At 40.0% G+C, this 27,527-nt stretch overlaps 1 protein-coding gene across 2 annotated transcripts in view; it reads right to left on the bottom strand.

Moving 5' to 3' along the window:
- Positions 1-6,965: 6,965 nt before the first annotated feature.
- The window catches only part of LOC120960959 (glutamate receptor ionotropic, NMDA 2B), a 155,082-nt gene continuing 134,520 nt past the window's right edge, over positions 6,966-27,527 (bottom strand). For both annotated transcript variants that reach the window (XM_040384462.2, XM_040384460.2), the window contains 3 exons: positions 24,503-24,735; positions 21,981-22,100; positions 6,966-9,765 (listed from right to left, as the gene is read on the bottom strand). In XM_040384462.2, coding sequence (XP_040240396.1) covers positions 7,327-9,765; positions 21,981-22,100; positions 24,503-24,735 — 2,792 coding nt within the window. In that variant the 3' untranslated portion in view covers positions 6,966-7,326. The remainder of the gene's footprint in view (positions 9,766-21,980; positions 22,101-24,502; positions 24,736-27,527) is intronic.

A 27,527-nucleotide genomic window follows, 5' to 3' on the forward strand; every position in this document is an offset into this window, starting at 1 on the left:
TAGAATTGGGTTTAGTGGAAGGGGCAACGTTAGTTTGTGGATTGGGGGACACAACTTAAGCGAGAGTGAGCCTTTATTGAACTGTGCTCTGTTTATGTAGTTGGGAATCTATGTATTTCCGTGCTTCAAAGAAAGACACGTTGTAATCAATTTTATATTTAATGACTTCCTGTTCCTTGAGATAAAATGGGCAGGATTTGTCAAACGAATTGTGGTTGCCTTTGCAATCAACACATTTCAGTGGAACAGTGCATTCAACATGGGCAGGGATACCACAATTGTGGCAAACTTGTGAGGTTTTGCATCTCAGCTTGGTATGACCATAATGAGCACAATTAAGACAAAGCATGGGTTTGGGATAATATGTACGGCGAATCACTTGGAGTGGGTCAAGGCAGATAACAGAGGGGACTCGTGTTGCACCAATACGGAGGAGGAAAGAATTGGTTGGTATTATTTCACTTTTAACTTTACGAGTAAAACGACGCACTTCAGTAACTTGTTGGTCTTTTAAATTTGCTAGAACTAACTTCATCCTTCATATGTTTAAGGGCGGTAAAGAAAATTACGCATTGGACGGTATTAAGAGTAGTGTGGGGTTTGATGGTGATAGGTGTTCCGTTAATAAGTTTAGTTAGTGTTTGTAGCTTTATGTAGTGGGACAATGATCGGGTTTTCAAGAGGTACTTAGAATTATTGTTAATCAGGTTACCTTCTACCGGTCGTCCAACATGTTGTTGTAGACTTTTAACCACGATGCAAAATCCTTCTTCGGTGGTCAGAACCAGATACATTATCTCTCCATCCTCGCCGTTAAACCATTCCAGGTATGTCCTAGCCCGGGAACTCGTGCCGGGAGGGGGATGAGCCCTCCCGGCAGGATGAGTGTCCGACATATCGTCGGCCCTCTCAGCACTGGCACTTGAAAAACGTCACTGTAACAATTTTTCCTCAATGTCCACTGCACCACAATACCACTTGTGGTACTCAATAATAACACGTGTGGTTTGCTCGGTTGATAACTATCAAGTGCTCTCTTTATTCTGTGCTCATCGCACTCTCGGATGCTGTGTTCGATGACACAGCACCAATACTTATCTAACGATCGCTATCGTTAGAAGCTCACTGCCACATCTCCCCTTGTGTTAGATAACTGAATTGTCTTAATGTGCAAAAGTTCACTTCTTTTCCTCTTGAGTTCATTTGTTTTCTGTATGCAATACTCCCACATAGATAATTAATCCAAATATCTGCTTGGACGTTTTAGTGCTCGATGTGGTCTAGATTTCTTAAGTGGGGTTTCCTGAAACACAGATTCATGAGTGCGTTCTTGCTCCTTTGTGTGACTTGGGCAGTTTATCTTTTTCATGTGTCCTGAATTCCTATCATAGACTTTTCCTGATTCGGTGTCTTCCACGGTAACCCTTGAACCACTCTTATCTATTACCGTCATCACGGTCGGGTTGAAATTAGTACTGAGTTTATTTGTAGGAATACTATTTTTCACAAGAACTCTGTCACCAAGTTCAATGTTTGAACACTTAGCTCTCCTCCGTTGATCTTCCACTAGTTTCCCTTCCTCCTTCTTCCTTTGATCTCGATCTCTAAAGTCTGACGAATCCACTGCAGGGCTCGTGCAAATATCTTGCAAGGAGGGAATTTTAGTTCGAATTGTCCGTCCAAACATTAGTTCGGTCGGTGTCTTGCCTGTGGTACTATGAGGTGTGATATAGTACATTAAAAGGTACTTCCCCAAATCGGTTTTCCAGTCACTATTCTCCGCCTGACTAATTTTCAAACGTTTCACCAACGATCTATTCTGCCGTTCAACTAAACCGTTCTCCTGAGGCCAGTATGGAGTAGTTTTGTTGAGAACTATTCCTTTTGTTGAACAGTAATTTTCGAAATGCGTGCTAACAAATTGCCTTCCGTTGGCCAATGCAATTGTCCTCGGGTATCCTAACCTTATGAAGATTTTCTCCAACCGTTCAGCTGTCTCGCTAGCCGTGATTTTTCTCATTATCTCAATCTCTTTATATCTACTGAAATAATCTATTATTACCAACAGATAGTCCCCTGACGGTAGTGGACCTAAAAAGTCTATCGCTACGTCAACCCACGGCTTGATTGGTAACGGTCTCCTCGTCATTGGTTCTGGACGGTCCGGCTGACTTACCAACCGACATTCCGTACAGCTGTCGACCATACGGATAATTGATTCGTCTATACCAGGCCACCAACAGGTGGTTCGCAGTCTTTGCTGCATTTTAGTCCTTCCCGGATGCCCTTCGTGGCTGACTTCGAGTAATCTTTGTCTCAATTGTTTTGGAATTATCAATTTACTTCCTCGAATGACGATGTCCCCTACTGTACCTAATTCCAACCGGAATAGATGGTATGGTTTTAAGACAGCGTTAGAATAATTCCATCTCCCACTCCACACTGACTCTCTTAACGCTTGCACTTCTTCGTCATCCGCGGAAGCCTTTTCTACTTCGTCTACATCGACTGCCGTATGCTCTATTATATTGCGAATGTAGATATCAGAGTCCGGATCAAATTCTTTGATTTCTGTGGGGCATGATAGTCGAGACAACGGATCAGCAATATTTGTTTTTCCTTTACGGTACACTATGTCGTAACTAAAGGCTTGGAGTCGTAAAACCCATCGCTCAATTCGTAAGCATGGTGATGAATTAGGTGCAAATATCGATTCGAGTGGTTTATGGTCAGTTTCCAATTCAAACCTTATACCGAATAAATAAATTTGGAATCGTTCTACTGCCCATACTAATGCCAATGCTTCCTTTTCCGTCTGTGCATACCGACACTCTGTATTCGTAAGGCTTTTGCTAGCATACGCAATTACTTTAGGTTGACCTTCGTGGAATTGTATTAAAACTGCTCCTAATCCGACCGGAGAGGCATCTGCTATAACTCTGGTTTTATACCGAGGATCGAAATGAGCGAGTTTTATATCGAGTTTCAATATTTGCTACCGATCAGATAAGTTCATTAAATGCCTTTTCTTGATCATTTCCCCATGTGAATGGTACGTTTTGCTTAGTGAGCTCGCGGAGTGGAAATGATACTGTAGCTAAATCTGGAATGAAGCTACCGATGTAAGTGACAAGCCCTAAAAAACTGCGCACTTCCTCGCCATTCTTTGGCCGCCGAAAAGTTTTTATAGCTTCAATTTTACTCAGAGATGGACTCATTCCATTTTCGTTAAACTTTTGTCCGACAAACTCTATTTCTTTTAACTTGAATTCGCATTTTGACTGGTTTAGTAAAATACCAAATTCCTTTAGCCTATTCAACACTTTCTCGAGTGCCTTATCATGCTCTTGTTCAGTGCTCCCCGTAACGATAATATCATCAATAAAATTTGTAGTGTTACTACAATTCGCCAGAATTTGCTCCATGATCTTTTGAAATTTTTCTGGGGCACAGGATATTCCGAATAGTAACCTTTTATATCTAAAAAGACCGCTATGAGTAATAAATGTGGTCAATGGCTTGCTCTCGTCATCAAGCAGAAGTTGGTGGAAAGCATCTTTGACATCCAACCGCGAGAAAAAACTTTTTCCCATTCATCTTCCATCGTATTTCTTCGATTGTCGGCAATGGGTGTGATTCGCGTAGAATTGCTTTATTTAGTTGTCGCATGTCAATGCACAACCGTATGTCGCCACTATCTTTGACGACTATGACCATCGGAGAGACCCATTGGCTTGGCTCGGTAACTCTTTCAATAACATCCTTGTCTAATAACTCTTCGAGTTTTTTATCCACCTTTTCTAATGTCGGTAAAGGTAGCCGTCTTAATCGCTGTGCTACAGGCCTCACCGTCCTGTCTATAGGGATATTTATTTTAACTCCCTTGATGTAAGGAAATTGCCGGCAACTGTCTACACTATGAATCAACTCACGCTGACTCGGTAATCCTACAACCAATACTCCCAACTGTTTTGCCGTATCTTTGCCCAGAAGGGGTTGCGGTCCATTTTCAACGACATAAAACCGAGAAACGGTTTTTAGTTCTTTATCTCCATCTGATATGGCTATTTGTGCGTCAAACATTACAATTACTTTTAAGCAATTTGTTTGAGCATATGCTTTAAACTTGCGATCCGAAGCTCTTATTTCTCCGATGGTTTTGATGCCATTATTTTTCATCGATTCCCATGTCTTATCATCAATGATATTGGATTTTACTCCTGAATCTATTTGCATCTCAATTAAAATTCCTCCTACTTTTGTCCAAATTAACCCATCCGAATCATTTCCCGATGAAACCATCTCAACCAGCTCAGTATTAGTTTCCTCCTCTTCGTATTCCAAAGCGTGTATTCTTTGAATTTGTCGAGAAAACTTCCTTTTTGTAGCCGGTCCCGTATTTAATGACTCAGTGTTGCCATGCGATCTTTTAAATGTATTCTGATTGAAATGCTCACTTTTTGCCGCAAATGAAGTAGAGCGACACACTCCTGCAAAATGGCCACGTTTCCCACACTTCGCACACGTCTTGTCTCGTGCTGGACAGGTTCTTCGGTTATGCGACAATCCACAGCATCCGCAAGGTGATACTATATAGTTTATATTATCTGATGCTTGGTTATTCGCCGGACGAGTGTTATTAGAGTTACCACTGATTTGATCGTTTGCGGAACGAGAGGCTTCATAGGAATTGACTTGTCGTACTAACTCTTCTATCGAAAGATCTTTTTCTTGAAGCAATCTAACCCTTAATTGGTTCGGTACGAACTGTAGCATTTTATCTACCACCGCGATTCCTGAGCTTTCCAATGCCGTTTTTCCAAAATTGCATTTAGATCCATGTGCTTGGACACGAATCAAAAATTTATCAATGGATTCTTCTGGTTCAGGTTTCATATCCCAAAAAGGAATCTTTCATGTGCCTCGTGTCGTTGAGGGGCAAATATTCATCCAATTTCTCAATTGCAACCGCGTAAGGATCGATTCCTTGTTCCACATTTTCACCCACATCGGCATCAGGAATTCTAAAAAAATTTCCTGTAGCTCAAATGAGCCACACGCTAACAAAAGATCTTTTTTCTCCGTCCCATCGCTGATCTTTGCCGCGCGAAGGCAAATTTCAAATCCTCGCTTCCAGGTTACCCATACCTTTCTCCTATCAATCAATGATACGCCCGCTATGCCGAGCGGCGGTAATTTTGCGAATAGATTCGTATCACCCATTCCTCTCTCTCTCTCTTCTTGTTATCTACCCCCGTCACAAGCTTACTCACACTACCGCTGCTATCTCGACGCAGCTTGATCATCGCTCTCTAGCCGTGATTCTGGCACGCACACTATCAGATGCTCTTTTCTGCCTATGCCTTTTGTTCGGAAGCTTAGTTTTTTTCCAATGTTCTTTTTTTTTCTTTCTACCTGAATTTTTTTTTTTTTTTTTTTGCTGCTTACTAGACGCAGTTTTTTTTCACGCTGCTTACTAGACGCAGTTTTTTCCGCTGCTTCCAAGACGCAATTTTTCCACTTTGCTTACTAGACGCAGTTTTTTTCTATTTTTTCTTCTATTGTTCTGCTTATAAATCAGAACAGAGCAGTTTTTTTTCTTCTATTGTTCTGCTAACAAATGCGATGAGCCCTTTTTTCCACACCTCGCTTATACGCTCATACGCGATCACTTTTACACCATGTGTCCTGTGTGTGCTTTATCTCACCGCATTTGAACTCGTTTGCACTGAACTCCCTTTTTTTTTCTTCTCCCAATCCTCGTCGCCAGTTTGTGGTACTCAATAATAACACGTGTGGTTTGCTCGGTTGATAACTATCAAGTGCTCTCTTTATTCTGTGCTCATCGCACTCTCGGATGCTGTGTTCGATGACACAGCACCAATACTTATCTAACGATCGCTATCGTTAGAAGCTCACTACCACACCACTTCTTTTTTGAACACAAATGTCTTATGAGAGTCCACCAGATTAATGACTTTAAACACTCACTTCATAGAAACTTCCACTAACTGCACACACAAAACAGGCCACAACCTTGGGCCATATCACTTTATGTAGCGCTTTGAGAAAAGCGAACAACGTAAAGTGCCTTAGGATTGTTCTTAAAAATGTTAAATTTTTACTTTAACGTCTCGTTGTGAAAACAACGAACGACGTAAAGGGATGTCTAAGTTTGTTTTTTCCCACACGCACTACACTACATCACAAAACCCCTGAAACACCAAACACGAACAACACTTTCCAGCACTGCACTGTTTGGGCACAGGTAATTCTGCACTGCATTGATCACGGGGGTATAAAATACGAGTCAGTCGAGGAGCGCTTGATAGAACACGTCCGCACTCTTCAGCTGCTACGAGAAGATTTAACAGGAGGTTGCAGCCAGGGACCGAGCATCGTGGAGAATTGTTGTGGATCGGGCCTTGTCATATACTGTATCGTAAGGAGGCCAACTCGTAAAAGAGGGAAGGGGAGAGAGGGAGAGAGAAAGAGAGAGAGAAAAAAAAAGAGAGAGAGCGAGAGAGAGAAAAAAGAGAGAGCGAGAGAGAGAGAGATTGAAAAAGAGAAAAAAAGAGAGAGACGAAGTGCGAGAGAGATAGAGAGAAAGAGAGAGAAAGAGAGAGAGAAAGAGAGAGATGACATATACTATGCAAATAAAATAAAAATTAAGCCTATGCAGTTATTTTTAAATTAAGACTCCTCTAATCAATTTCTAAATAGAGATTAAGATAGTTAGATTTAAATTTAAATTGAAAAATGCGTACGAGGGCAATATTCTGAAGAAAGTTTTAAAAAATTAATAAGTAAAGGACTAATGGCTTACCGATGAATGATCATTTCATTCTTTGCGTCATTTGCACTTTGTGTCATTTGCAACAAATATCATTTGCAGCGTCTTACCTGAGTTACCTGAGGACTTGTTACAGATTAATTTTGTGATAGTCCAATTGCATGTCTAATATTGAATTGAAAAAAGTTTTTTGCGTTACTCTGATTATTTTATTGCCCAAATTTTCATCAAGTTTAATTTTCCATGTGTTATGTATCTTGTATTGTTCTCATTATCATTACTACTAAATACATTAATTTTATGAGTTCAATGTGTTGGAATATTAAAAAAATTTCTAAATGTATGAATTATCTTTTTATGTTTATGCAACAGATTTTCTTCGCTCTTATTTTTGTTTTTGAAGTACTTTTTGTCCGTAATGTTTTATCCATGTTTTAAGAATCGCATTTTGGATCATGTTACCATACATTTTTTGTAAACGTTGAACAATTTGTTATTGGCCAGTATTAAAATATTACATGATTTATTCAAGTTTACAGCACAGTCTCCATTTCTGCAATTTCAGTTTTATAAGACCAACGATATAAATCCTGTGAACTTCCCCCAATGCTTAAATTTCCGAACAAATTAGGCTGTTGGTAACCGTCATCAATCAGGTCACGTGCTCCCGTCGTTCCAGCAATACGAATTATTTTATTCGTTGAGCCTAGTTTAGGCTGTGGAGGCTTTATACCATGTATCTGCATCGTTTTTTCAAGATGTTGATTCCTCAACCGGCTCATATCAAGCTCATGTTTTACTTTCCAAAGATGTGTATCACATATCGGATCATTACATCTGTGACGACGCAGGATTTCAGTCGCTTCATACACTGCACCACGAAATGTGAGGGATTTACCCATGCTGAGCGATATGAGCGCGCAACAACCTCCTCGATCTTTTTTAGCTAATCGTTTACGGAAATATTTGAAATACAGATGCTCTAATAGCAAAAGCAGTGCAGCAAGTAAAATACCAGCCATTAGTAACAGAAATGCAGAAAGAAACTGTTCAAGTGCAAGAGGATCTGATGATTTATGTTCCTGTTTCCCTGGTCGACATGTGCCAGTCATCCAGAAACGTCGAAGACGTTCTAGATCACCATTTGCTCTGAATTCCAAAAGTCGTTTGTTAAACATTCCTACGTACTTTGAGTTTCTGCTAAAAGCTAAACCATATCCTGTCATGGCATACCATTGACCAACAGTGAGCAATCTGCAATCCTCATCTTGTTGTACTAAATAATCAAGAACTGTTCCGTCATAAATAAATGCGTCTAGCTGACCACTGAGCACAGCGGTTACTCCATCAGCCACGCTCGAACGATTATATTGCTTCATATAATAGTGCATTTCTTTGAAATATTTTGAAATTGTGGAGTCAGTATGACTCCATGGGATTGTACCAAATTTAATCGTAGGTTTATGTGAAAATGGGTGAGATAATCGCGAATCATCTAGTCCTGTGAACTCATGAAACTCTTCCCGTGTAATCATGAACGCAGCCAAATTGGCTGTATAGATAGCGAGAAATACGACTGCAAACATCGCCCAAACATTAGTCATGAAACGAGAAGTAAATCCTCGAGGTGAATCAACGTGTACAGCAGCCTGAAAGAGAACAGCCCATACCAGCCAATAAGTCCGAAACAAAGAAAACCGATATGGAGTAGTTTGACCATTTTGCAAAACAGTCTTCATATCATACCCGCTTGGCGACAGCCATTCAAAAAGAAAAATCATAAATGTCGCAGCCTGAATGGCAAATATTCCAACTAACATCCAAGAGGCTGTATCGAAAGGCTCTAAAAAGGCTGTTGGTGAAATTATACCAGTTCGCTTAGCTACAACAATAGCAATACCAGTTTCCATAAAAGGTTCACTGAAGTCCACAACTGCTTCGCGTTCTGCATTTATCATTAACGAGGTTAACACCATGTCTGTTTTACGATTTACCAGTTCATGGATCAATCCATTCCACTTACCATTTTCTAATGTTCCCCATTTTCCATCCTCAACGCGCACGAGTTCGTAGGTGAACCCTAACTCTTCTGCAAATTTCTCCAGTAGATCTATACAAAATCCACTGCAGCACTGGTAAAAAGATCCATTCTTATGAGCCTGACCCATATCTATGTCAGTCATTTCATGATCTGCTGCTACTCTACAGAGAACGCCTCGGTCCATTAAGCACTTACCGCTAACTGGGTCAGCTGGAGATAAATTGATGTAGGGTGCCTCCTCCAAAAACGTAATCTTTAGATGAAATTTTTCTGGAACTCCTTGAGGCGGAGTATGTGAGTTTCCTGGCCATGCAATATCTCGAATATCAAGTTTTTGTTGTTGCCATGATTTCCAAATTCCAATTTCTTCCCAAACTAAGCCTTTACTATTTACACTTGGTCGTAAGTTCATGATCTTCAGTTCAGCGGACTTTAAATCACCGTCAGCGGTGAATTCTATATTAGGTTTATTTGATTCACTCTCAAGCGATACATTTCGCAGATATTTAAAAAATACTTCACCACTGTCCCACCGACCTCGGCCTTGATCTTCGCAAGACAGTTGATGAGTATCCAATCTTCGACCAGTATTTTTGACGTCATTTAAGTAATATTCAACACCATACGCATATACCCGAATAGCAGTCGCAATTTCATTGACTAAAGCTCCAGATGACGTGTCAAAGTGAACACCTAACATACCTATTGGGAACTGAGGATGTGTTTGAGTATTTTCTATTACACTTTGAGTAACAACCCATACGTAGTTTTCACCAGTTATTTGTAGCTCCTCTGCGGCATGTAAAATTTCAATAGCTTCACTTTTTGTACAATATAGCAGCATCACACGAGCCTCACTATTCACCAGCTCTAGGAGATCACTAGGCCGTGTAACAATTATAGAATTGAGTATTGTAAATTTGAAATGATCCTGGAAAACAGAAGTACAAAATAAAAATATTAGTAGGGTAGTCAAACAAAGAAATTGTAAAAGTTATCAATTGAAAATTATACAAAGTATTATCTCTACCCAGAAAAACTTATCTACCAATAATGAATTTGTAATTGTTATTTTTTTTAATTTTAGCTTGTAACCTTAACATTAAAAACGGTTAAAAACGGAGATTTTTCGGTTATTTGTAGAAAACAAAACTTTCTTCTCATAATCTTCTTTTGTAAACAATAAATGTATACTGTAAAACTGTATACATTTATTCTGTATACTGTAAAAATTCCAGCTATTGGCGATTATGGTTTTGCTAAGGCGAATGAAATCACGGCGTGGAAGAGTGTTATGGCAGCTGGCCAGATTATTACGTCCTGCGTTGGCTAGTCGGTCTACTATTTCGTTTCCCTGAATAACTGTGTGACCAGGAATCCAGCAGAATGTGACTTGGTGTGAATTCGGTATATTGCAGAGTTGTTGGATGTTCGGGTCGCTGGTGGTTCCAGATTCAAATTCTTGAAGGATACTTGAACTTTCAGTGAAAATCACGTTGGGTTTGTCTCTGCGTAGGCCTTCGTCAACAGCAATAACCAGGGCTTTTGTTTCTGCGGTAAAAATTGAAGTATGGTCTGATAGCCGGCGCTATTGTCGATGCTGGAGTAGATTCCACACCCAGTGGAACCGTTTTGTACTGCTCCGTCGACGTAGATTAGATGGTAGTTATGATATTTTTGCTGGACAAGTACAGCAAAATGACGGTTGTCAATGAGACTAATGCAACTAGCCCAAAGCTGTGTAATCGGCGTTCGCCCTTTGGATAAGGGCATCGGCCTTGATGTTTTTCTCCATTATTCGTCCAGCAGCTGCTACTATCTTGTCCGTCATTATAGAGTCCGAAAGGTTGGGAAGATTGAGTTCCAATTAAAACTTTAAATGTGCGAGCTTTGAAGGTTAAGTTTAGTTTAGTTTAGTTTAGTTTATTAATCGATGGACTATGAAGCTCTCTCGAGTCAAAATTGGTTTACAATACACATTAGATAACGAACAGAACATTTATATATTGTTATTGTTGAACGCATTCCGAACACTTAAAAGCGAAGTCAGTTCCGTTATCGTCATTCCAGGCTCGTAAATATCGTCAGCTGAATTTAAAAGACGGCACATACAAAGAAGGGGGTTGCGAGAGCCAAATGTTGTTCGGGTTTCAGCGACTGCCAGCATTGGTCGGCGACGGAGTATTCTGGCAGGAACATAGAGGTGAATCCTTGAAAGTAGCTCGGGACAGTCGATGGTTCCGTTTAAGATTCCCGTGATAAATGCCAGTCTGGTGTGCTCAACACGTTTGGCGAGAGGCGGGATCCCAAGCAGCAAACACCTAGTTCTGTAGTCGAGACGACGCGACCAATCACGAAGGGCGAAGCGCGTTGCCTTCCGTTGGATGGACTCTAGCAGCGCAAGTGCCCGATTAGATGCTGGCCACCAAACAATGGGGCCCTTCACGATTCTAGTCAGTTTTTTGTATGGAGTTTGACAGTTGGAGGCTGAAATCATTTAAACACTCCATACAAAACCACACAAAAAACTAGCCTGCAAGTTTCAGTCTAGATTATTCTAGCATCAAAGCTAGAATTAGATTCGAGTACCTGCTTGAAAACACGGGGTTGTTTACATTTACCGCAAGGTGCATTAAAGAGATCACGTGGTGGAATCTAGAATCAAAGTGTATGTAGTCCAGGTGGTCTCATAGTATGTTTTTTAAAACCAAATTTGAATATCACTTTTTGACATGATGGGTGAAAACTTTTGTTCAACTAAGCTTTTTGGAGGCTTGACGAATTCAGAAAACACTCTTAAAATATTCATTCAGAAGCAGAAGCGATAAAAATCAGCCTTCTAAATTCATACACCTTGGGATAAGCCCACCTGTATCTTATACCCACTTAGATAGTTGCTCGAAAACTGCTATACAATGAAAACAGCTAACAGGCTGAAATTTCAGCCTACGAACTTACAACGAAAAGGGCCCCAATGCTAGCATATTTCAGCAGTGGTCTGATAAGTGCGCAGTACAGTGTCTTGAAACACATAGGATCACGAAGCTCGCGCGTCATGTTTATGACCAAGCCAAGTAGACGATTGCCACTAGCGACTACTTGGTCTATCTGTTCTTCGAAGGAGAGTTTAGCATCTAGGAGGACTCCTAGATTCTTTACACAGTTCACTCTTTCGAGGTTCTGACCATCAAGCGTATAATTAAACAGCGCTGGAGCTCTTGAACGGCTGAATGAGATTATGGCGCATTTATCGATGCAGACGCTTAGTGCGTTACGCTTGCACCAGGAGACAAATTCAGTCAAAGTGGCTTGAAGTTGAAGATGGTCCTCGGGCTCACGGATTTCACGATAGATTTTAGCATCATCTGCGTAGAGTAGGCAACTATTATCCGGGAGTGCCGTGCACAAGTCGTTTATGTAGAGCAGAAACAACAGATGCCCCAGGTTGCTGCCCTGGGGTACGCCGGAAGAGGCACCGATAGATCTAGATTGGTGGGAGCCCATTCTAACTGCATATAAACGACCACATCAATACGATTTCATCCACTTTACCAGGGGTGGTGATAATCCAAGTCTATCAAGTTTTGCCAGAAGAATGTTGTGGGACACACTGTCAAAAGCCGCCTTAATGTCCCTGTAAATGGCATCAACCTGCATACCATCATCAATGGACTTATAACAGCCGCTAACGAATTGCATCAGATTTGTCGTAGTTGATCTCTTAGGCATGAATCCATGTTGGTTGGTGCTGATGTATTTGTCGGCAGATGCTATTAATGGTTCATAGATGAGGAGCTCGAACACTTTGGCGCAGGCAGCTAAAGAGGTAATACCTCGATAGTTCACTGCTTCGTTGTAGCTGCCCTTTTTGTGGATGGGTGTTAGCCATGAGACCTTCCACAGTGATGGAAAGGTTCCTGTGCGCAGAGATTCGTTAAAAATCTTAGTTAAAACAGGAGCTACCGATACGGCACAACGCTTGAGAACTGTCGCTGGGATACCATCGCTGGGAGTATGACGACTTGAGACACTCGATTTTTTGGGTAACCAGGGTCTCGGTGACGATAGGTAGCGTGACATGAATTGCATCTGCCGGAGTGTTCACGAGTGCGGAAGCAACAGCCTCCGGATGTGTGATGTTAGAGATGAAGCTATCCTCGATGCGCGTGGCGAACAGTTCACAAATATTTAATGGCGAGTGTGCACAATTATCCTTATACCGAATAGTCCCGGGGAGGCCAGTTGACTTGCGCATGTTGTCGGCAAAGCTCCAAAAGCGGCGAGGGTATTTTCGCAAGCTTCGTTCAGTGTGGCGTATATATCTACGATAGCAGACTCTATTATAACGTCGATAAAGTGCATGAACACCATTGTAGTAAAGCCGACACGGTGTGGATCGACTAGCGCGCAAATAGTCATAAGCGGCTCGCTTTGCTTTTTTTAGGGCATGTAATGTGCGGTCACCCCACGGCGGTCCGCGATGGGGCTTTTTAATAGGAGCACATTCACGCAATGCGGCCCGCATAAACTCTGAGAAATCGTTCGTGGCATGGTCAATGGATGCATAGTTTGAGCATTCAAAGGATTGGTTGAAGGAGCAGATCAGTCTCTTGAGTTTAGTTCAGCACGTGCGTAATTGAGCTTTATTTCCGTAACGGTGGTAGCGTGATTCATAGACGATGCTGTGATTTCCAAATCAAATTCGAGCGGTGGGTGATAGCAGTCTATTGGCAGCAGCGGGTGCTCGCTGACGCGTATGAGCGAAGAAGTTGTTGCACTTGACCAATTTCCGTATGTAAGGTCTAAAATGCGCCCCATAGAGTTAGTGTTGTTATTAAGTTGGTAAAGCGCATTCTGGTGCAGTCCATCGACGAATTGGGCGCTACGAACTGAACTAGTATGAGGTTCAAAAACCACAAAAGGGGTTTCATGATTCGATTGCGCAGGCGACCAGGAAAGAGCGGGTTGGTTAAAGTCTCCCACGAGCACGAATCTGTCGTTTGGACCTAGTGTGTCGCAAATGCTGTTGACGGTGTCTAGTAATGCATTTATTTTTCCTTCGTCCGTGCTGTGGTTGGGAGGAAGGTAGGCCACAGCAATGTATAATCGGTACGTCGGGAGCTGAATGCAGATGCAAGCGAATTCAAGTGTTTGCTCAAGCACTGGAAGCGCTTGAGAGCGGAGAGCGGAAGCCACCGCAATTAGCACTCCACCGCCTCGAGATAGAGAGCTGTTTGCGGCATTTCTATCGCATTGATAGACACAGTACGCATCGTCAAATAGGAGAGCTGTGGGAAGGCTGGGATCGAGCCAAGTCTCAGTGAGTACCACAACATCATAGTCCTCTTCTAATACAGTTAAACGGAACTCATCAGCTTTGGATCGTTAACCTCGCATGTTCTGATAGTATACAGTTATAGACGTGGAACGGACATTGAGTGGTAAGTGTGTGTAGGTTGGTGCATGGTCATCGGTGAGAGATCGTGTTGTTGACGTGTTGTTATTTCGTGTAAACAAGTGACTAGTCGGATTCAGTGGCACAGTGCCTTTTGAGGAAACAGTTGTGTGATAGTTACTTAAGAAAAAAGTGTTGAATAGTGGTTTGGTGCATTTTAACGGTGTTTGGTGTAGCTGTAGTTGTTTTTGGTGGAGCAGGCGATATTAAGGTACAATTCATATCGGGTGATAATTGTACAGGGTGCATCGGGCTATGTCGAACAGGTATAGGTGTGTTTGTGTTGGTAAATTCAGGACGATGGTGAGACGGCCTTTGCGGGAGTGAGATAAACTCACGCACACCAAGCCCGACCGATCAAGATCGTGTGGTAAGTGCTTTATCTCGAAGAGCCGCGATAATTCTAACCTTAAAAGTTAGAGAACTAACCGAGCTAATGGTTGTTCCCGCTTTCAGCAAACTAAAAGCGATGACGTCCGTGGTGTCCAACTGTGATTTTACCATCGACACTACCTGGTCAACGGTGACGGTATTAGCTAACTTAGACAGATGTAGCCACAGATAGTTTGTTCTTGGTAGTTGTGACACGGTTGGGATCGACGTGGTGGTGGAATCGGTTCCTGTTATTATTGGTGGTAGTGAAGGGCGATTTCTTTGGTGAGTATTGTCGGTGTCTGTATTTACAGGGTATAGTGGAGCATTGACAACAACAATGGCTTCCGTGGATGCAACAACGTCACGGAACAACCTTCTACGCTTTCCAATCGGGAGGGCATCTGGGGGCGGTACGTTGAACCGTTCGCTAGGAGCTTGGTGAGCCGCGGCAAAACTGGCCTCACGGGTTTCGTGCATCACAGGCGAGACTAAAGCAGCTTTCATCACCTCGACAGCAGCAGTAAGAGCCGCCTGGAAGCCGACCTGCATACCCGTTGTTTTAACTGCTTTACTATGTGGGTTGCCAAGAGCATTCGAACACCCTACACAGCTCCAATGAAGAGATGTCGTCCGTTTTACCTCTTCGATCACAGTGAAAGGTAATTTAGTGCACACTGAGTGATATACAGCATCACAGAACGAGCACATAATACCACATTCAAGCGATTCAAGTGGCACAGAGCAGTCACAACAAACTCCCTCCATTTTAGTTGCCGTTGCAGATAGATGCCATAGGACTCAGGAACAAACGCAGGAATACAGCAAAGTCAGGAAAGGTTGTGGCGAACAATTGAAGGCAGGACTACCAGAGACAGCTTATGTTACAGCTAAACGGCAGTTTGACGAAAATTAGGCCGAAACAACCAAATAATTCACGAATTTACGCGGCGCACAGTGAGAACACACTCAGTCGTCAGCTGTCAACTGTCAACGTTGTTATACGTTATTATACGTCCTCCAAAACCCCACGTATTGAGCTGTTCAAGAATTATATGTCGCCAGGTTCTGTCAAAAGCTTTTGATAAATCTAATATTGCATAGTCAATGTGGTGGCCTTTGGGGTAGTGGGTTTCTAAAAGTTCATTAAATTCGGCAAAATATGTATCTACTGTCCTTTCCCACCTCTAAAGGCGTGTTGATTGGTACTAAGGAGGTTCCGGTCTTCTAATTCTTGTGTCAGTCTTCTATTTACTATTCTCTTCATGAGTTTGCCAATGCAATTCAGGAGAGAAATGGGGCGGTAGCTATCTATTGCATGTGGTGATTTATTGGGTTTTGGAATGGGAATTATGAAACAGGTTTTCCAGTCATCCGGTATGTTCCCAGAAGACCAAATATTATTGTAAATCTGAAGGAGGACTGTTTTAGACCGATAAGGGAGATTTTGAAGCATTGGATAACCAATGTTGTCCGGGCCTGAAGACATGCCACGGCATTTGTTAAGAGCCCAATCAAGCTCATTAAAAGAAAAAAGGCTATTGTAATTTTGGTCGGAAGCGTCAATGGGTGGAAGGGGTCTGGACTCAGAGATGAATTTATGGGTTAGAAAATGAGATGGAAAATTATGTGTTGCAGATGTATCATAAAAGTATCTAGCTAAATCTTAAGGTATTTTTCTTGGTGGAATAATGGTGTTTTCTGTTTTTAAAATGATTGGAGTTGATTTGTGGTTTTTACCGTATAAAATTGCAACTTGCTGGAATATTACTTTGGTGGTTGTCTTAAAGGTTAATGGAACAACTAATTTGCCCCACTATAGATTTTTTCAAAATTTGAAGGCTTCTCTTAATTCCCGGTTGGTTTCTTGGTATTAAAGTAAAGAAAAAAGTATTGTTTGTTTTTCTTAATTGTTTGAGACTCTTCATTGCTTTACGTCGAGTTTTAATGGCAAGGGCAACTGTTTTGATCTACCAGGAAACGAGCTTTCTGCCAACTGTACCCTTTGTAAGAGGGATACTAGTTTAGGCTGCATTTGTTATTGTCTCTGCAAAGCGTGAAAGGGAGGGAGGATCATCTAAGGGTAGTGTGTATGTCATTTTTATTTTGTATTTTTCCCAGTCAGCCTCCTCATATTTCCACCTGGGACGTTTTTGAGGGCTGTGGATTAATTGATGACTCAGTAAACTAAGTTGAACGAAAAGTGACTGATGATCACTAAAATGGGTATCGTTATAAATGGAAACAGAAAAACTAGAAGCTATAGAACAAAAATATAGCAAAACAATCTAAAATAGTACCTCGTCCACTAGTGGGACAGGTACGTGTGGCTGTGGTGTTATGATTGACCTCGATGTTATAGGCAGAAAAAAAGTCCCCCCCCCCCCCCCCCCCTAGAATGTAAGGCATTAAAATCACCAAAAATGATTGCAGATATGCTATCTGTGGTAACAATGTTTCCATTTCCCGAGCAACAATAAAAGTGGATAGAGAAGGAGAAAGGTATCGACTAGCTATCACGGATTCTATTGGTTAACATATTTTTTTCCCATCAGCTTCGGGTTGGTTGCAATAGCGTCATTGCTAACCGTCATTTTGCTGTACTTGTTCATCAAGCCGGTTTGAGCCGGTCTCGTAGTACAGTCGTCAACTCGTACGACTTAACAACATGCCCGTCATGGGTTCAATCCCCAAATAGACCGCGCCGCCATACGTAGGACTGACTATCCTGCTATGGGGGGGAATCAATTAGTCACTGAAAGCCAAAGCCCACAAGTGGGTACAGGCAGGCCTTGACCGACATCGGTTGTTGAGCCAAAGAAGAAGAAGAAGAAGTTCATCAAAAATACCATAACCTTCATCTGATCTACACCGACCGATCAGAACAAAACGTTTCCTCTGGCTGTGGAATCTACTCCAGCATCGAAAATCCCGCCATCCGGCTACCAAACCATACTTCAATTTTTTCCGCAGAAACAAAAGCCCTGGTTATTGCTGCTGACGAAAGCCTACGTAGAAATAAACCCAACTTCATCTTCACAGACAATGCAAGTGTCCTTGAAGCACTGGAACTATCCGCGACCCGAACATCCAACAACTCTGCAATATACCGAATTCACACCAAGTCACTTTCTGCTGGATTCCTGACCACACAGTTATTCAGGGAAACGAAATAGCAGACCGACTAGCCAACGCAGGATGTAATAATCCGGCCAGCTGCCATAACACTCTTCCACGCCGTGATTTCGCCTTAGCAAAACCATCATCGCCAAAAGCTGAAGTGGTTATTAGGTTAGCAGCGGCCGCTCTTTCCTGACCACAACACCACCATGGAAATACCATCCATCACACCAAGACCAGAGAATCCTATCACGACTCCGGATAGGACACACCCGGCTCACCCACATATTACAAAAATCAAGCCCACCACTATGCAGTTTCTGTGGCGTCGACATCACCGTCCGTCACATCTTAACCGAATATCAAGGATATTCTGCGGAACGCATCACCCGCAAATTGGGTCACAGCATCGACACCATCCTCTCACCAGACAGCGATTGCCAGCGTAAACTTTTAAAATTCCTCCGTATCACTAATCTGTATGAACAACTCTAACCAACACCAAAATTGTAACAGAAAATAAAATCAACAGATAGCTTTAAGTAAACCGAGGCTACCCGGTATAAAGTATTTTGCAAGCCACAAATGGCTTACAAAAACGATTGTCAGACTTTAAGTATATAAATGTTCAACCGATTGAAAGAGGCGAATGAGGCCAATTGGCTCAAAGTCACTATAAAAATAAAGAAAACAACAGTGTTCGTAATATACCACATAGATATAATGGTAAAAGTAAGGCTCTGCCCTCTACGTTACGCTAGCGTTACGCGTAAAGCCTGTTTATCACAAACCCAAGCAAAATTTTTGAACGCCTGTTTCAACCGCGGTGGATAAGCAAATTAATAGATTATCATGTCCTAATATTAGGGCCGATCATTAAACACAAATTGTAAAGACAAGTTGTCAAAATCGAAATATTTGTATTATGACATCCGTTTGTGTTGTGTGTTGGAAAAATAAAATTTGACGAAACACAAACTCACAAGCACGCTGCCAAGATATGTATTATGAAACACAAACGGAAATCCAAAATTGTCAAACTGCTTTCCGTCAGCTATTTGTCACGGAAAGGCGCCAATCTCAGATTGTTTGACCGACAAAACACAACAACAGAGTTGTTGCTGTTGCTTTCACGACAAAATATAAATATTTTATTTCGGAAATAATCAAACTTTATCATTTTGAACAAAAATATGTGTACTGCCATATCCATACAAATGGCGATAAGCGGGAGATACTGGTAACGTGCTGCTGTTTTGGGTTAAGAAGCTGCTGTTATTTGCTTCCTCTGTTGTTCTTCGATGGTAGTCGAAAGATGAAGGGCTCACGCACCCGGTTTGCGTTCAACAGCATTGGATTCCAGCAACTTCTTCAGTGAGTGACTGCTTCAACAACCAACAGCATAGGCACATGCAATTATCACATCTAATTCTGCATACACTTTTAGGAATAAAAAAGTACTCGGAGGGCTCGATCTTCGCCATAATGTCAACGAAAAATTTCCCTCGACACACGAAAATTTGCCTTAATTTTGAAATAAACAACCACGAAATGAATCATGTATAAGGCCGTGGGGCCATGAGGATTCTCAGCGCTCATTTTCTCAAGCTCTCATGAGTGCTTTTGAGAAATCCTCGTTCTCAGCGTTTGTCGAATCGGAACAAAATCGGTTTTGAGAATCTTTGAGAATCTTTGAGAAAGTTGACGATGCAGCGATCGGCTAACTGAAATATGGAGAATTGTGCTATTTGTTTATCGGAAATCACTTTGGAAAATGTATTCAATGTTTATAATTGAAAACGTTAAAAAAAATATGCGATTAAAAACTGTTTTTCTATTTAAAGCTCTAAATAAAGCTTGAGTGTCTATATCAGTTTCTCAGAGTGAGAAAAACTGACGACGGCCACGGGCTTGAGTCTGAGAACAAGTTTTGAGTGCTTGAGAAACTTAAATGAGTGCTTAAGAACGTTTTCTCAGCTTGAGAAAGCCCCGTGGCCCCGCGGCCTAACACAGTTTGCTCAAATCATCCGCATGCTTTACTAACGCTTGGTTATAAAGCTGTAACGGGTCGAAAAACTTCGAAGCAGTCGGCTTTGTTTTGCCAGATCTATAGTTGTTTTTTTTTTCACTGCTGCTATCGTTACTTACGAAGTGGGAGAAAATCATGTCGATGTTTTAAACAAGGATTGTTAGCTTGATAAACGATCGTGTCTTAAATAAACTTGTCTACGTTTTTTTTTTGTTTTGATTTTGAACATTTTGACACATCGACAAAGGCTTTGACACAGCTTTAACGAAAGAAAAAATTTAACGAAACTTGTCTGTCACAAGAACGGTTTCAAAATGCATACCTATTTTCCGTTTGTCTTGAAGCACTTGTCTTGTGTCATTTCCGTTTGTGTTTAATAATCGGGCCCATTATTTATTTTTACATGATACACCTGCTCTCACTTTCCTACAACATAAAAACATAAAAAAGAACAGCAAATGCTAATAAAGTTAAAACTCATTGATAATTCATGAGTATAAATAAATTATAATATTACTATTAGGCTATCATTTTTAACAGCAATTAGGGTTGTAACAACTTCAAGTTTTATAATCATAACAATCTTTTACTTAAAAAAGGGTTACTTATAAAAAAAAAGATTATTTATTGATTTTCCCAGCTATTGATAAAGCAGGATAATGAAATACATACAAGTATTTTTAACTTCATTAACCTCACTTTTAAATAGAGCCCTCGCACCTAAAGTAATTTTCATTCAAAATGGCCGGAAACATTGATAGAAGAAGTAATAATTATATTTCATATATACAATTTATATATAGATATTTTTAATATTTTATATTTTCTAATCATAGGAAATGTTACTCCAATTGAAAGCTTTTGGGATGTTTATGAACTTCCTTCTTTAAGACTATTTTTCATAAATCATAGTGCAACAATGAAAAATATTAAACCTGTTATTTACTTGTTATTTAAAAATTAAATCTCGTAGAAATCGATTAATCTTTAAGCAACTAACTTTTTTTCATCGCAAATTAAAACATTTTGTATTCAAATAATGTACACGTCAGGTACAGGTCGGTCGCCTGGATGACAAAACTGTAGTAAAAATGCTGCTTGGGAATATTTTAAGGGATGTAACGCTTCTCCAATGTAACGTAGAGGGCTGAGCCTTACTTTTACCCCACATGTAAACCTAAGCTTCAAGGCATATCAACCGGGGCGATGCAAGCCAGGAGGTGCAGAGCGTAGCGAATGTCAGGATCTCTTTCTCTTTTGGTGAATAAACGCTCGACGAACAACACGAATAAAATTATGTGTACCAACGTATTCACAACACACAATAAGCTGATGGCGGAAGGCACGGGCTGAGGCGTAAGTAAGGCTAGGCAGGGTGTAGGAAGGAGAGGAAGAGGAGGAAAAAATGGGCACCGATTTTTTTAATTTTTTGCTCCGCCGCCATTTCGCCACCAGACAGAGCGTCAAAACTGCTCTACCAAGCACAGGTTTCTCTGAAGTCCCGCGCGGGAAACCGCCCAAAATCTGAGCTAGCCTTCGCAGATTCTACCCAATTTCCTGCGCAGGAAATTGCTCGAATTTGCACAGCGGGAGAGTAGGAGAGTCCGTTTGAAGAAAGGACTATGTTGGGATGCACGGTCCACACGGGGCTTGAATCCAAGACGGGTATGTTGTTCGTTTGAAGTATGCAAATCCATGAATACACATTCATGAATACACAAATGCACACACTCGACACACCTCTTCTCATTTGGGAAACAAACCGCTCTTCGCCTATTACGATTGTTAATTTGACGATAAAACACTTTAATAGAGTAATTGGCGTCTTTTTAACCGTCGGTTATTTTGTCGACTTTCGTTCGCGATGCCACCCAATGTTTAAACAAAGAATTGACCTGCTGACATTGTAGTTGGAAAGTTTTAAAATGGTATAGTAAATCACAGTGTTATAACTTTCTTGATCTTTTAACTACAACAAAGATTTGACAAGGTAATATCAAATTAACATTAACCGAGAACGCAAGAAAAAGGTCTTTACATTTTTTGCAGTCTGTACTAATAGGCAAGATTCTAGAAATCTCTAATCTTTTAAGTAAAAATTGAATAAAAATCTAATAATTTAATTTCTCAAATACACTGTCCATAAGCATGCCTGAACAATAATACCTACCATAGCACCAACTTGCTCACGGACAGCTTGAACAAAATCATCATGACCAGCAATTTGTGATGTAACAACAGAAAATTGATGCCATTTATATCGTTCTAAAATACTCAGCATAGCAGCGCTCTGTAAATAAAAAATAAAATCAATGCAGCAAATAAAAAAATCTGATATCAAATCGCGACGCAATGCAAACGTTTAGAACAGTTTTCATCCTATCCGTATGAATCCACAATGCATGGTGTTCTTCTCTGATTGCACAACTTGGATGCATTGCTTCAACTAGTTGCGCATCTAGAACGGTGTACTAAAGCAATCTTGCAATATTTTCAATATGTATGAGTATTTAAATGTCTTAATTTGACATGTATTAGTCGGCATCGTGATTGATTGAGCACATTTTAACAGTTGTTTATAGTTCATAGTCGGTTTCCCGAGTTCATTTACTGTTCATTCTTGTTAAAATAAACGTTATTATAAACAACTAACGGCTGCTCGATATTGCATGTAGGAAAAATCAGGGAAAAAATGAAATTGTAAAATGAAACGAATGTTAACCTTTAAGTTGGCAACCGGATACCCGGGTATTTTTTTCAACTTCGAACTGCAATAACTTTTGATTCATTGCTTTTATTGACCTGAAATTTTCCGTAGCTTCCCAACTTTTAATTTATGATTGTTTGGTGCATAAGTTGTAATTTTAAACAGCCTGTAAGTATTTTATTTTAAATTTTTTTTAACTTTACCACGTAAGTTGGCAACCAGCATACCCGGGTATTTCATACATTTTGTATGGAGAATGACGTTTCTCTTCTTCCTCTTTTCGTATTGTGCTTATTTTCGAGTCAAATTCAAACGATTCCAAATTTCAATTTGACCGTTATTTTTATAATAAAATGAAAAAACTAAATGAATAAATGAAATAGAAGAGAATATATGGTCGGCATTACTTGCTTACAGCATTAAAATATAGAAAGCATTGTTTACCTATGAAAATCGTTAATTTTTTGCATCAAAACGTGTGGAACCCGAGTATGCCGGTTGCCAACTTACGTGTGTAAATTTGGTTGCCAACTCTACGGTTAAAGGCCTGCATGCATCTCTGCGTTGAACGTTGTGTTCGCATGTTTAACTTTGTGCGTGCATTGAGCTGGCGCGCAGTTGTTCATTTCAATAAGCGTTTTGTTTCATGAGCGCGGCAGTATTCTGTTCTCGATTTTAATGGGTAGATGCTTACTCGCTTACTCATTGAAAGTTTTTATCAATACGCTTTTTTCGCTGCTCGGCAACAATGTAATTCATCGCGTATAGAAGCAGAACGCAGGCAGAGCACGGCATTAGTCGTGTCCAAGTTTTTTACCAGTGCGTTCTTGACGGTCCAAGCAAGCAATTTTTGTAACAATGGATGGAAGCAAACATTGTACCGATTATCAGCGCCATATCATAAAGCGAATGGCAGCTGCAGGCATTAAGCGCAAAACGATCGAGTTCGTGATGGAACGATCGCGCACTTTTGTAGCAAACGCGCTTCGGATAACCGAAACGCGCAAGTCACCCGGACGTCCTTACAAGACCACGGCGGAGAAAGACCGTAAGATTGTTAATATATCGAAGAAACACTGCTCGCGAGGGCGGTAGTCCTGCTAATTACAACAAAAACCTAACCCAAAATACAAAAAAAAAACTACTAACAAATCTATTTGAAACGACATACTTGTGAAACAAACACACTCACCAATACACACTCAAACATACACACACACACATAAAAACATACAAACATACACACACATACACACATACACACATGCACACACAAACAAATACAAACAAATACAAACCACACATAAACCTGTCCCAACGGGTGCATGGTGCGTAGAAAAAAAGGCCCTATATTATTGTCCGATACTGTAAGTTGTTAAAATTAACAAATGAACTCAATACGTTCGCGATATCTTTGTTGAGAACCTTTAAAACCTTTGGTGAATTTTTAATCACTATTATTTTTAACTATTTCTTTTGCGTTTCACACAAAGAACTCACTTTAAATGTTAAATTAATTGTCTTCAATGCATTTTTTTCACACGGAAACATTAGCAGGCATTGCGAAAGAAATGGTAAGCCGTTATTTTTTCTTCAAAATTAACCACCAATTAGTCCAAGAATTAACCAAAATTGCTTGACATTAGCATCGGGAACGAATTGAATTTATTTGTTAATTTTAACGCCTGATGCTATACCGTCTATCAATAAACAATCGTCAACAGCTTATGCGATAAAAATTAACATTGGTTTAATTATATTGCTGTTTCCCTGTGTTTGCCTATTTGAAATTTCGCGCAGTCGTTAATTATTTTGACGATCGTTTAGTTTAACAGGAATACACAAAAAATGAACTTCAAACGACTTATCAAATGTGTTCATTTAATCGCGTAACGGCTATAGAGTTATTACATCAAATTTGGGTTGAAACCTGATAGCATTGTTGATAGCGTCGCGCCCGTCTAAAGGGATCTAAATATTTTTACCTGATGCTCTATACTTGGTGCAAGTTGCAATTGAAGGGCAGATTGTGAAGCTCGCCTTTCCAGTCCAGAATTATCAGCATTCCATGAAATTACCGGTATGCCAAGGTACCCCGCCAGCTGTAAGAAGTATTGTGCAGAGGCTGTGCTACGTCCGTATGACTCATAGTTCATCATATAAAGTATAGCGGTAACATTTGCATGAAGAAACTCTTTGCACAAAGTGTTGAGAATAGCTGAAATGAAACACATGTTCATCAAGAATCGGTGGGTTAGTTGCATGAAGAATAAAGTTCAAAAACTAGTTATTGATTAGCTTATGTACAACGAGGATCTCGATATGGGTTACTAACATCATCAATCCAATTTGAATGTTTGTATTTGATCGATTAGTATCGTTTCGTTGTCTAGAAAAGTAGCTATTTTGTTGTATTGCGTGCTGAGACGTGTTTAAAACGTATCGTAAGCTCAATATTATCATTCAATGGCTCGCTTAGTTCAACAAAAATTTCAATAGGGTAAATGTTCCAGTAGTGGTGCAATTTGTAGTGGTACAAATGTGTTTGTTATGGATTTAAAGTGTTAGGACCAATTGGAATGTGTTTTATCTTTGCAATCATAAAAATAGGTTGTGGAAATTTGTTAGAATTATAAAAAACAAAAAATATTCCATCCCTTCACTACACTTAGAAAACAAAACACTAACGAGTGCGCAAGAGAAATGCGAAGCACTAAAAGAGAAATTTGAAAACGCTCATAAAATTACTTTCAACTTGAATAGCCCGATAGAACGAAAAGTGCAATCAGTAAATCGAGCTTTTTTAAATAGGCAAAACATAAATAATCTCACTCATGACAGCTTGGTAAAACCCGTTGAAATCAAGCGGTTACTTAAAATACTCAAAACCAAAAAATCAGTCGGTCTTGATAATGTAAATAACGGTACATTAAAAAGGTTACCTAGCAAAGCCATTGTTTATTTGACAATAATTTTTAATAGCTGTCTGAGGCTTGGATATTTCCCAGAAATATGGAAAAAATCGAAAATAATAGCAATACCTAAAACCGGTAAAGATTCAACAAAACCAGAAAACTATAGACCAATCAGTTTACTCAACTGCAGAGGAAAGATATTCGAAAAAATAGTATCATCACGGCTTCGCTCGTTTACTGATGAACATAACATCATCCCTAAATACCAATTCGGCTTTCGGCCTTCCATGTCAACTACACATCAAATAGATAGATTAAAGCAACAGCTTCTAAAAAATCGATCAACAAGGAAATCAACCGGCCTAGTATTACTTGATGGTGAAAAAGCCTTTGATACTATTTGGCATCAGGGTTTACTGTTCAAACTAATATCTAACAACTACCCTTCATACCTAGTGAAAATCATTCATTCTTTCATCACAAACAGGAACAATAACGTTTATATAGGCAACATTAAATCAACATCATTCACACCAGTAGCAGGTGTGCCCCAAGGCAGCCCTTTATCACCACTACTCTTCAACTTATACATCTCAGATATGCCAGTCATGAAAAATTGCGAACAATACCTTTACGCTGATGATTTCGCCCTTACAGCATCTTCTAAACAACCTAAAGCAATAGTCAGATCTTTAAACATGGGACTTAGGAAGTATAGTAAATTCTGTATCAAATGGAAACTAAAGATTAATGAAGCAAAATCTGAGGCTGTTTTCTTCACAAGATATACGAACCGGCGTAAACTCCCTCAAAACAATATAAACTTAAACAACATAGCAATTCCATGGAAAAATTCCGTAAAATATCTCGGCTTAACCTTTGAAAAACGCATAACATTCAAAACCCACATAGAAAACTCCATTCATAAAGTAGAAAAAACCCTGAAAACCTTGTATCCATTCATGCATATAAAATCAAAATTAAACACACATAACAAGACACTGCTTTATTATGCTTGCTTCAGACCATTGCTAACGTATGCAACTCCAGTTTGGAAAAACTGTGCCAAAACTCATATAAAAAAACTACAAGTTTGTCAAAACAAATTACTTAAAATAATACTCAATGTCCCACCTTGGTACAGAACTAGCGATTTGCACTCAAGAACAAAAACATCTAAAGTAAAAAATTATATCGACAAAATATCCAGGCAATACATCATCAAATGTCAAATGAACGAAAACTCTTTGGTACAAAACCTTGTACTATAGTTCTATCAAAACATTAAAGCACTTAAATCCTAATGAATAATTCATCATTAATATATAGCTTAGGTCGTAGGATTAATGTAGGATTAAAATAGGTTAGTTAGGATTAGTTTCATTCAAAAATTTTGCTCGGGGTTTTTTTTTTCTTCTAATTTTTCCAACAACGACAATCCTAAACACAAAAAAAAAGTTTAAAAATTCAACTTGGCAGGGCTAGCTAAACTGTTCAAACAATGAGGAAAGAAAACGAATTCGAACCCATTACAAATCTACAAGAGTACCCGTTGTACACTGTACACAAATTTCAAATCAATAAAAACTACTACTACTACTACTTATCTTTGCAATCACAACCATTTTTACAATGAAACACCTCAATGTAACGGAAAAGTACATATTTTTGTGAATGCTTCGTTGTGCCTATAATGGTGGAAATGCGAGAACGAGCGCGAGGGTTTGTATCTGAAGAAACATAGCTTGACATGATGACATATTGCGTCAAAAATGTTCCGATAATGTGTGATGTCATGTTAAACAGCGTGCGTCCACACAAACTAACCTATCCGAAACGACGTACTTGTGACATAAACACACACACACACACACACACACACACACACACACACACACACACACACACACACACACACACACACACACACACACACACACACACACACACACACACACACACACACACACACACACACACACACACACACACACACACACACACACACACACACACACACACACACACACACACACACACACACACACACACACACACACACACACACACACACACACACACACACACACACACA

The sequence above is a fragment of the Anopheles coluzzii genome, chromosome X (genome assembly GCF_943734685.1).
Source record: "Anopheles coluzzii chromosome X, AcolN3, whole genome shotgun sequence".
Lineage (NCBI taxonomy): Eukaryota > Metazoa > Arthropoda > Insecta > Diptera > Culicidae > Anopheles > Anopheles coluzzii.